Source organism: Schistocerca serialis, chromosome 5 (genome assembly GCF_023864345.2).
Source record: "Schistocerca serialis cubense isolate TAMUIC-IGC-003099 chromosome 5, iqSchSeri2.2, whole genome shotgun sequence".
Classification (NCBI taxonomy): domain Eukaryota; kingdom Metazoa; phylum Arthropoda; class Insecta; order Orthoptera; family Acrididae; genus Schistocerca; species Schistocerca serialis.
This window is the reverse complement of record NC_064642.1, coordinates 355,184,245-355,196,952: the sequence shown is the minus strand read 5'-3', so window position 1 is coordinate 355,196,952 and position 12,708 is coordinate 355,184,245. Positions and strand designations below refer to the sequence as shown.

General features: G+C 39.0%; 1 protein-coding gene across 2 annotated transcripts in view; it reads right to left on the bottom strand.

Annotated features, from left to right (window-relative positions):
* The window catches only part of LOC126482391 (TP53-binding protein 1-like), a 287,146-nt gene that overhangs the window by 179,717 nt on the left and 94,721 nt on the right, over positions 1-12,708 (bottom strand). For both annotated transcript variants that reach the window (XM_050106500.1, XM_050106498.1), the window contains exons 7-8: positions 8,166-8,312; positions 3,119-3,268 (exon numbers count right to left, since the gene is read on the bottom strand). In XM_050106500.1, the coding sequence (XP_049962457.1) occupies positions 3,119-3,268; positions 8,166-8,312 (297 nt within the window). The remainder of the gene's footprint in view (positions 1-3,118; positions 3,269-8,165; positions 8,313-12,708) is intronic.

Here is a 12,708-nt window from a genome sequence, read left to right as displayed (position 1 = left end):
ACAGCACAATTTGCGCAACCCTCCCATGGATATCAGAACCAATATCTTGAGAACAGTGATATTGCTCTGCTCTCGAGCTCTAAATAAAATTTTGATATGTTAGCTATACTCCAACAAGTTCCATAAAATGAGCCATACAAAAAATCTATGCAGTGTGTTTTTACCTCTGCAAAAATTTTAAAATATTGTGCAATGCTTTATTTCATTGGATGCAACATAGTAACTAAGATGAATAATGAAAGGAAATTCAATCACTTATTGAATGAAAATATCGTGCTGCAAGACATGAAAGAACCTGTTTTTTTCCTTCTTTGCAAAATAGTTTTCTTAAAATCAGATGATACGTATTTCATAAGCGGCCCCCACGTCCTCTCAACCACTTCGCTGACAATTCATGAACAGAATGAACGAATCTGGAGGGAAAAAGTTATTACTGTGATTCCCAACAACTGCTGCTGTATTAGAGCAATAACACTGATGGATTTGTCCTTTCCTTGAGCAGGCAGCAGATTTATGGACGAGTAACTATGAAAGAACACAGGTTACTGAGCTGAACCAAAAATGACACTTCGCTTTCATCATAGGCTTCTACTATCCCACTAAAAACTTCAGGAAAGATGTAGTTCTCATGTGCAAAACAATATTGTCATACATATGTGTTTCCCTATGCAGTGATTCATTTCTAGAGGAGTTTTAAAGCCAAAACCTTAAGTTGTTAGAGTAACTGTCCTCGCAGTAGACTTTTCTATGAGTAACTGTCCTCACAGTAGACTTTTCTATGCAGCTCGTTACTATCCAGCTTAATTAATTGATATCATAATAGTACTTCTCCCTGGTAAAATGAGGATTAGTTTATTGTATGTACTATGCTTTTCCAAAGCTTTAGCAAGTGGGCACCAGCTACAATGCTGCGTGGCCTTTCAAAATGTGCATCTTTTGTGTATCCAGCACATCTGGAGTCACTGTCACAGCATTAATACTGAATAAATTACCGAAACCACTCTTCAACAAATGATACTTAGTACACCTCTTCCAGCATTCACAAACAACAATAAACACATGTCGACACCAGCAATGTTGGTAATGCTATGTTCTTTTTTTTCTTCAGTTACATATCAGACATCCAAACTACACACATTGTTAAATTGTTTTTTTGTGCAGTGCAGTAGTCTGCTGCTCGGCACTTTCACATCAATTAAATATCTAGGCATAACTTGGCAAAGCAATATGAAATGGAATGAGCATATCAGGATGGTAGCAAGGAAGGTGAATGATCAACATTTTATTGAAAGAATTTTGGAAAAGTGTAGATCATCTACAAAGCAGATAGAATACATAATGCTAGTGTGACTCATTCTCAACTGCTGTCAAGTGTTTGGGATTCTCACCAATTCTCTTAAATTAAAGGAACACACTGAAGCAATTCAGAGGTGTACAGCTAGATTTGTTACCAGTAGGTTTGATCAGTACCAAGTATTGTGGAGATGCTTTGTGAACTCAAATGGGAATCCCTAGAGAGAAAATGATGCTGTTTTTGTGAGGCACTATTGCGGAAATTTAGGGAACTGGCTTTTGAGGCCAACTGCAGAATGAGTCTATTGCCATCAACATACATATCACATACGGACCACAACAATAAGATGTACATATGGAGACTTATAGACAGTCATTTTTCCCTTGCTCTATCTGTGAGTGGAACAGGAAAGGATATAACTAGCAGTGTACATGGTACTATCCAACGTGCAATGCACTGTGGCATGTGAGGTCTGTATGTATATGCTGAATCAGTGTACACCACAGCGATGTCATTTGAACATTCAACTGTCATTGCAAGACACAAAACAATGAACATATGTCTCATAGCAGTCTCTCATTGTCAATAACACCAGCTGAAGAGCACTACCTACAAATTACAGCACATAGAATGTAACGGGACTGAGCACTACCTTTTTGGAGACAACTGAGAGCACAGTGCTGATCCAGAAAGAATATAATGTTTAATTTGGACTCCAGGCATTCATTGCAAGCAACAGACAGACCTCCTAGCACTATGAAGTGTGAAGAAGGTGGCCAAGGAAACATGTGGAATGGAACCTACATCAGAACCTCTTCAATGGTGAAGCAGGGTTTGTCTGACCCTGATGATCATCGTCGAAAACTGGGAGCGTACAGATACCAATGCACGTCTCAAGCATTTAGTCCCATGAGTTTATGAGGGAGTTGGATCAGTCATGTTCTGAGCTGGTACCATGTATTGATTTTTGGATATGCTGCTCATTGCTATCGAGGGTGATATGAGGACTGTGAAGTATCAATACAGGATTCTCCAACTTACAGTCCAGCCCAAAGTCAATATTTCAGCAATGGGTTCCTCTTTTAAGACAATAATGCAGGAAAACACTTCATCCACAACATGAATAGTTTTTCTAGGAGGCAGGAATGAATCAAATACAATAGTCTGCAGTTTCTGCTGACAAATCCAACTAACTATGCTTGGGAGGGGGTGCAAAAAAAAAACGAAATTGTTATAAGCTCAATGGATGATACATCTTTGTACTATGGAAGTTGAGGACTCAGCGAATAGCTTCTGAAAATATCCTGGACTAGTAAAGGTGACATTAAATCAGTGAGACTCCAGCCACCATCAAATCGCCAAATTCATTGTGGACAAATGCCCAACAAGAAAATGTGCCAGCAGTCTGCACACACTGTACCATTCTGATGAAATTTCATTACATTGTATAGTTCTCAACATTGCTGTTTGATGAATTCTCAGTGACGAAAAAATTCCTACTTTGGAATTTTGTTTTTTGTTGTGTGTTCGCATATTTATAGTATCTCGAGTTTTACTTTTTGTAGCCCATTTTGTTCTTTGTGATTGCTACATTCCATAAATACATAAATAAATACAATGACTGGTAAGTAAATATTCTTCTTTTTTTCTCCAATAAAGCTACGTAATGTTAATACAAGTCATTTACATTTTATGACTTACATTGCTTGAAAGAAATTGTCATATCAGAAAGGTTGTCTTTTTCACTTTATCATGGCTAGAAATGAAGGTTCAATTTGAGTGTATAACACTCCAACTGAGGATTCAAAAATCCAAAATACTTACAGATGATATTTCTTGTGTAGGTGCTCGAAAGCACTGTGTTGACTTCTGCTGGCTTGGTGATGAACTACGGTGAGGCAAAGAAGTACGTCCATCATCTTTTGCCAGCAGGGTCGTCTCCTTTGGTGGAGATGGACATCTGTGTACAGGTGCCTGACACACAATGAGGTAAAATTACGACACTGTTAAAAATGAACTTAAGGTGATCTGAAAATTATTTTTATGCAAGGAAGACAGAAGGCCAACAATAATTTACTTATGAAAAGCAATGTACATAAAAAATATTAAAAATATAAATCTCAAAAACTTTTACAAGAAAGCACACAAACGTTACTGGGTAACATTTGGCTTAGGCTGTTAAACAACATGAAGGATGGTTAACTCACTTTATGACAAAAATGAATAAAATAGAATTCAGAACAGACATGCTGTTGAACATGAAAACAGGTGAAAATACTAGGTGCTGATATATGCAACCCAGTGAATAACAGGAACAAATAAAAGTCAAGTTTAACTGGTCAGACTGAATGAATACTAGGTTGCAAGAACCTCGACTTAAAATAAAAAAGCCTTGAGAAACAAAAATCAGAGTTGGTTTCTCAAGGAACTAAGACACAGAGGAGGAAATGAAATGATACATCAAGATGAGAGTGGTATATGAACAAAGTAAAATACACTACAGGCTCCAGTTTATAAGTTGTGTAAATCACATGAAAATAAATTATATGACAACAAATGGTTTTCCGAAGATTGATTATATATGTAGTTACTAAATATATACCACAATGGAGGACAAGACAGTCATTCCCTTCTCCTACGTACCTTTATGCCACTGACAACTGTAACTGAACTCAATTGCAAATATATTCCTTTGTTGTTGAATAATGCCCATGAATATCAGTCACAGGGCAGTTAAATTATGGAAAAAAAGGTAGCACACACACACACACACACACACACACACACACACACACACACACACACACAATTTCTAAGGGCATAGAAGACACGAACATGAAGTTTTGTGAAGTATATAATACAATAATAACTAAGAAGAAAGCTGAAATCCTTGTATGTGGTAAAGCTCCAACAATCACCATCTGGATGGAGAGCATATGAAGCTAGTCACCAGTTATAAGAACCTCGATAACAGAATAACAGAGGATGGTAGACCATGTCAAGAGATTAAATGTAGAACTGCACAAGCTAATACAAAATTCAACAAGAGGAAGAAGGTACTAACATGAAAATATTTTAGTTCAGACACCAGGAAAAAATATGTAAAACCCTTTAAATGGAGTATTGCCCAATACAACTGAGAGACATGAACAACAGGGGAACCAGAACAGAAATGACTATATGTTTTTGAAGCATATTGTTCAAGAATAATCTTAAAGATTTCATGACCAGAGGGAATGACCAATGACAAGCCTTCAAACACACACAAAAGAAAAGAATGTCGTGGAGGACCATCAAGGAATGAAAGGACCAAGACTTCAGTACATCAGACAGCTAAAACAAGACTTGGCACTGATGACATACTCAGAAATGAGGGGACTTGCAGAAGATAAGGGGAAATGGAGAACAAGAATTGCTGCTGACAAATCTATGGAATGAGAACAAATGAGTAGGATATATATTTTAACAATGTAGGAAAAGACAGATTGCTACTTACCGTAAAGACAACAAGTTGACTTGCAGACATGCACAATTAAAAGACACTTACAGAAAGCTTTCAACCACGGCCTTCATCGAAAAGACCCTTCTGCCTTTCTGCAACTTAAAAGTGTCTTCTTATGGTAAGCAGCAATCTGTCTTTTCCTACATTGTTAATATTCCTACCTGGAGCTTCCATTGTAGGATATATATTTTACCAATTTTTTATTGAAAATTCATCTACAGAACAGAAGGTGTTATCCAGAAGAAATAACTATAGACTTCATCATTTACTCATTTCTGAGCCAGTAACAACTACCACAATGAATAACATAGACGACATTTTCTTCTTGAGTTGTAGCTGGGGACATAATCATTCTTCTCAAATCACGATGGATTCGCTTCAATTGTACAAATACTTGTTTAAAGCTCAACCGGTTTCGAGATTTTAAAGTTCCATCTTCAGGTGCATGAAACTGTAACATACAGAGAAGAGAAAGGATGAAATATAATGCAAAATATGCATAAAAACCAAAAGGGGAAACTGCTGAAACACGACAACTTACTTATAGTATTTTGTAATACGTAACATGCAGTCGGGCCAGTCAGTGCAAGAGCCCCAATCATTGCTTGTTGTTGTTGTTGGTGGTGGTGGTAGGGGAGGGGGGTGTTTACAATAATGAAACTGACCGAAAAAATGTAACATGTGGTGGTGGTGGTGGTGGTGGTGGTGGGGGGGGGGGGGGGGGGGGCGAAAACAGAAGAATAGAACAAATACAGTATTCACACTGTTTACTTCATCCCACCTGCCCAGACATTATATTTTAGGTCTCTTTCATTATTGGGTCCCCCTTTTTCTTTTTTGTAGTTCTACCAACATGCAATGGTTGGAACTCTTGCTTCGACAGACCCAACCACAAGTTATGTATCACCAAATACTATAAGTAAGTCGCCATGTTTCAGCAATTTGCTCTTTTGGTTTTTACCCGTATTTTGTATTATATTTCTTCCTTCCTCTCCTTTGAATGTTATATATTCACACACCTGAAGACGCTATTTTAAAATCTCAAAACCAGTCAAGGATTTAATAAATATTAGTACAACTAAAGCGGATCTCCTTAAATTAATTATTATGCCTCTCAGCTGCTGATCTCCTATGTACCAAATCTTATGATGGATTCCTTATGACAAATTTTTGTACTGTAAATGAGTGGTTAAAATTTCTTAAGGAAGTCTATAATAGTGGATGAAAATTCAGCACTGTTCTCATCCACTACTGATGAATAACTACTCTGGGTGCAAGAAAAGCTCTTGTATTTTACTCTGTGACCAGTTTCAGCTTTTATACTAAAGCAAGTTTTTAGCGGAATCTGAAAATTGCTGTGGTGAAGCAAAATCAAAATGCTCTCCCTGGGAACTAGTGTTTACACACATATATTGTACCTTCTCAACACTTTCATGATTGATGATGAAATGATGAAGACACACAAACACCCTGTCCTAGGCAGAGAAAATCCCCAACCCGGTCGGGAATCGAACCTGGGACCCTGTGATCTGAGGCAGCACACATCTGGTGGTGGTGGGGGTGGTGGTGGTGGTGGTGGAAGACTGGAGGCAGTCATAATGGTAATGATAGTAATGGTGATGATAATTATGATTATGGTAATGGTGGTGGTGGTGGGAACTGACTGTCCTGTCCCCCAGTGTTTGCAATTAAAGAGATCCCTTTCAGATTTTGAAGATAACACTTCTTAAAACCGATTTTTATCCAACTGCTCCTAACACAGCCTGATCTTCTTTCTTACCTAACATTTCACAAAATTTTGTTTTGTTCTGTATGTTTGTGTTTCCCTAAACCAATTAGTTTGTGTGCCAATGAAATACACTCCTGGAAATGGAAAAAAGAACACATTGACACCGGTGTGTCAGACCCACCATACTTGCTCCGGACACTGCGAGAGGGCTGTACAAGCAATGATCACACGCACGGCACAGCGGACACACCAGGAACCGCGGTGTTGGCCGTCGAATGGCGCTAGCTGCGCAGCATTTGTGCACCGCCGCCGTCAGTGTCAGCCAGTTTGCCGTGGCATACAGAGCTCCATCGCAGTCTTTAACACTGGTAACAAGCCGCGACAGCGTGGACGTGAACCGTATGTGCAGTTGACGGACTTTGAGCGAGGGCGTATAGTGGGGATGCGGGAGGCCGGGTGGACGTACCGCTGAATTGCTCAACACGTGGGGTGTGAGGTCTCCACAGTACATCAATGTTGTCGCCAGTGGTCGGCGGAAGGTGCACGTGCCTGTCGACCTGGGACCGGACCGCAGCGACGCACGGATGCACGCCAAGACCGTAGGATCCTACGCAGTGCCGTAGGGGACCGCACCGCCACTTCCCAGCAAATTAGGTACACTGTTGCTCCTGGGGTATCGGCGAGGACCATTCGCAACCGTCTCCATGAAGCTGGGCTACGGTCCCGCACACCGTTAGGCCGTCTTCCGCTCACGCCCCAACATCGTGCAGCCCGCCTCCAGTGGTGTCGCGACAGGTGTGAATGGAGGGACGAATGGAGACGTGTCGTCTTCAGCGATGAGAGTCGCTTCTGCCTTGGTGCCAATGATGGTCGTATGCGTGTTTGGCGCCGTGCAGGTGAGCGCCACAATCAGGACTGCATACGACCGAGGCACACAGGGCCAACACCCGGCATCATGGTGTGGGGAGCGATCTCCTACACTGGCCGTACACCACTGGTGATCGTCGAGGGGACACTGAATAGTGCACGGTACATCCAAACCGTCATCGAACCCATCGTTCTACCATTCCTAGACCGGCAAGGGAACTTGCTGTTCCAACAGGACAATGCACGTCCGCATGTATCCCGTGCCACCCAACGTGCTCTAGAAGGTGTAAGTCAACTACCCTGGCCAGCAAGATCTCCGGATCTGTCCCCCATTGAGCATGTTTGGGACTGGATGAAGCGTCGTCTCACGCGGTCTGCACGTCCAGCACGAACGCTGGTCCAACTGAGGCGCCAGGTGGAAATGGCATGGCAAGCCGTTCCACAGGACTACATCCAGCATCTCTACGATCGTCTCCATGGGAGAGTAGCAGCCTGCATTGCTGCGAAAGGTGGATATACACTGTACTAGTGCTGACATTGTGCATGCTCTGTTGCCTGTGTCTATGTGCCTGTGGTTCTGTCAGTGTGATCATGTGATGTATCTGACCCCAGGAATGTGTCAATAAAGTTTCCCCTTCCTGGGACAATGAATTCACGGTGTTCTTATTTCAATTTCCAGGAGTGTAGTTAAACTCATGTGCTGTGGTATCTGTTAGTCAGTTATATATGTGAGCCCTAATTGAAGTTGGATTCAAGCACTTTTGCTCACCTACCTCTACGTCTGAAGGTGCTTTAGGGTCAACAACTGCGCATGTTTCAGTACGAGAGTTGTCATTATTATCAGGTCCTTGGGATTTGTGAACTGATGCATCCAGAGTGTCTTCATTTCCAGTGTTCACAGCCAAACATGATGTTGCACACTGTGGTAGATGAAAGAATATTAACAAATCACTGTCACATCTCCAAATGCCACCAATGTTAATACCTAAAGAAAATTTCATCTCTGTCTGTAAGAATAAACTTTCTATAGATAATGTAATTCTTGAACGGGATTGGGTTCCTAAGTGTACTTTGATTTAAAAGGAGACTTCTCATCAGTAGGAACAATTGTTTAAGTAATACATTACCATATGATGCAACATTGACCAACATGTGCCTTTTTATTGTGGACAACAAAGACTATTCTCACAGTATTTTGTTTCTATTCATCTATACTGTTTGTTTATTAGCCATTAATTTTGAAGTGTCTACAGTTTCATCTGCAGGTACTCTAGCTCTGTGATCAATGTGATATACCACAACAAGTATATCAAGATAATGTACTCCAGCATTCTCTGGTGTGTTGCCTATACTTTGGTCTTATAGTTATACACCAAATGGTGTGGGTATGCCTGAATGTAAAACTTTATTCTTTGATTTCACTACCACATTAATAACACAGTAGGTACGTGGGGGAAATTAATAAATCTACTGACTTGTCATGGAAAATATACTGTCCATATTTTATGATTAATCTTTATGTAACACATGTCTTTCCTGTCACTTCTCTCAGTGGAGTTTGCTGAACACTTCTATTATGTTCACATACTAACTAAATAAAGTCTTGATGAATAATGCTGCTTGTTACGGATTTTATTTCTCTGTTTTGTTAACCTAACAGTCTCAAACTGACTACTAACACTTTGAAGCTATAATAACATAATGTAAATACAGACATCTATTTCATCTATAGTGGGCAATTAACTAAGTCAGTTACTTGAAAATCACATTGACTTTAAGTTTTTCCATTTTCATTTTCTTCTTTTCCTTAGCTTCACAACTTAATTCCCATTGAAATATCAGTGTGAAAAGCAGAGAAAAAAGCTTAAAAAACTCATAAAACAATGGACTGCAACATATTTGTTAATCGTTCACAGATTTTAACAAATTACCTTGAGTATTACACACTGGAGCAAATAAAGTAGACAAGGGCACATGAAGCATGATAGGAGGAGAAGCTGAACATTATGTGAGACACAAATGCCAATAGAATTTTTTTTAATACTTAAGGTAATAAACGAAGAACTCTTTGAACATGGAATTATACGAATAGTGAGTGCATCTTATACGATAAGAAATAGAGTAAGTCACTCCCTGACAAAAATAAGAAAATAATATTTCAGGGCACAAATAACACACTACAACACAATTTCCAACAGCAGTTCTGCACTCTTACCAAAAGTCAAAAAGAGGTGAAATGCTGTTTCACAATTAAAACACTTAAAAACAAATAGCTGATCCACAAGCAGATCTCCTACGTCATACCTTAGCATACACCAATCACATTTGGTAATCAAAGGAGCAACTCCTCATCACAGACTACTACTGTGGAATGGGACAGCTAAATCACATCCTCTGTCAGGACTTCAATTATGCCCTGAAATGAAAAATATTCTCCACAAAATCCTTCCCGTACCTGCCAAGATCCTTCACAACTTCAACACTTCTACCTTGATTCCCTTCAGGTCAGTGCACATTTCAGCTTCCACCTCTCTGAGAACCCCATAAAAACCTCTGATTATAGTAAGTTCACCAGCCTACAATAACATCATATATTTTGATAGCTGTAGGCCATCTCACTCCAAGAATTCCCTGACATGTATGCTTGTCACAGCCTTCAATAACATCATATATGTTGATAGCTGTAGCACATCTCACTCCAAAAGTTCCCTGACATGTATTCTTGTCACAGGTGTTGTCACATCTGCTATGATGAGGATGAGCTACCTCCTACCCAATACTGACAAGGTTACCAATACCTTCATGAGCAATATCACAAATAGCTGATCCACAAGCAGATCTCCTATGTCATACCTTAGCATACACCAATCACATTTGGTAATCAAAGGAGCAACTCCTCATCACAGACTACTACTGTGGAATGGAACAGCTAAATCACATCCTCTGTCAGGACTTCCATTATGCCCTGAAATGAAAAATATCCTCCACAAAATCCTTCCCGTACCTGCCAAAGTAGTATTATACATTGTGCACGACTTCCAAAACATACTGGTCTGTTCTCATGTCCTTCCTGCTTACAACACCTTCAACATAGGAAGTACTTGGGTGAAAAAATAACTATATGACTCATACATCCACAAAGCAGCACATACTATGTCAGTTTTGTCACAGGTAGATCATATCACATCAGAGGCTGTGAAAGCAAACATGTTATACATCAGCTCAGTCATAATTGGCCTACAGGGTGAATATTAAGTAAAGGAACGAACTTCTCCAGATGACTTCTGACAGAAAAGGGAACAAAAAGTTCACATTACATATATCCAAAAAGAGACAGTAATCCTACAATAACGCATTTAGTAGCGTGCATTCCATTATACATTACACGGTATTACTTTATTATTTAACTAACACATATTTGCCAACACAGATGGCACTGATGAACAACACTGTTCTCAGTGTTGCAGTTTGTGCAATTTCAGGTAAGATGAAGCACAATGGTTAGTTATTCATTCCAAGAACAAGCCAAGATAGTTTTGGTCTACAGTCAAGCATGCAGAAACAGTTGAGAGGTCGCACAAAATTACTGAGCCACTTACCAAGATACACAGTACCAACCAAAACACAACAACAATTTAGATGCATTTTTTTCCATTTATGTCTGTATGGGTCCTTTCACAGAGATAAACAACCTGAGTGCCCTTGTGATGTCCACACACCACTTCTTGAACAACACATTCTACACGTTTTTGAGATCAATCCCAGTTCCAAGCACATGGCCCACTGAATGAAGCAAGCCAAAGAAATGTACTGTGTACCCTGCATTACTAAACCGATACTACTCTTATCACACATGTGCAGCAATTATTGGTAGCACATTCTTCCGCATGAGAAAGGTTTTGTTACTGGATGTTGCTAAGGCCATCATCAATATGGGAGTTCAGTCAGCAGTATCATCATCAATGAAATGATAATTTGGTAGAGATGGCAATATAAATCTACAGAATCATTACCTGTGGGCTACAAAAAATCCCCAGGGCATGACAATCATTGCATCAGCAAAGATTTAGTACCAATACGCCTAAGATAGGTTGTAACAGATGGGATTACCTACTTGCTTTTACACCACTCCTGAAGCCAATATTACTTTTTTTTACTTTTTATGACATCTTTTCATTCATAACATATATACCATCATCATATAAAACAATGAGTACCTCATTTCCACTGTATCTTGCTGAATTTTCTTATTCACAGTGTAGTTTACCAACTGCTGATGACAAAAATGAAAAATGTTCATGCTGAAATGCAAAGAAATATCCTAACATCAAAATTCAACCCTGCTAAAAATTAGTTATTTAAAGATTTAAATACCTTATTTGAAAGCATCTTTTTCTCTTTCAAGCAAAACCTAATATTTTAAAAGTTATGTCTATTCAGAATTATCATGTCCTAGAATCTTCCAATCTTAAGATGTAATTCTTTCTAAAATCCACTGTTACAATTTTGTAGCCTATTTTTTTCTATTTCCAAAAGTATAGGCCTATACGTCCTCTAAAATAAAATGTTAGTCTGTTAATTATTCAAATTATAACTTTTAACTTTCTAGAAAATTCTTTGTGGGATTTGGATATCACCATGCCCATAAAAACTTGTGCCACATAAAACTGAACCATTATTTATACCAGTTTAAGGATGTCCATACCACAGTTAAACTAAACTATGTTTCTGTATAATGTATTTTTTACTTTTTCTGTATTTTGCTGCTAATAAACGAACAATAGTTCCATATTTTGTAGTTTCTGTAATACATGCATCTATAAATAGTCATCATGCGCAAGGACACTGTCAGTTGTGGACAAGCTTTCAATCAATACAGTTACTATTTCACCATTCAAATGAAGTTTGATAATCATCATGTAATTTTCAGTGGCAGTCACTCATGGCTCACCTTCAATACACTAATACCTTTTTATAAATCACCCGAATTATAGTTACTATGTTGATTATTGCCACCTGTGAATTTTGTTTGGGCCATTTCTAGCCCGCATGGCTTGCCGATCTGTGTCAAGAAACAAGTATAATATATAACAAGCAAACTAGTCATCTAAAGCACTTACGAACAATAAATATGAAAAAAGTGAAAGTTATCATATGAGTCGTGTACAAACATTTTATAATAATTCAAAATCCTAAACATCAAGAAGTAAGGCAAAAGAAAAAAATAGACGAGACTTAAGCGGCATACGGAACAGGCCGATATGTTACAAGGTATGTAATAAGCAAAGTTGTGATGGATGTTAAAGACCTGCTGTG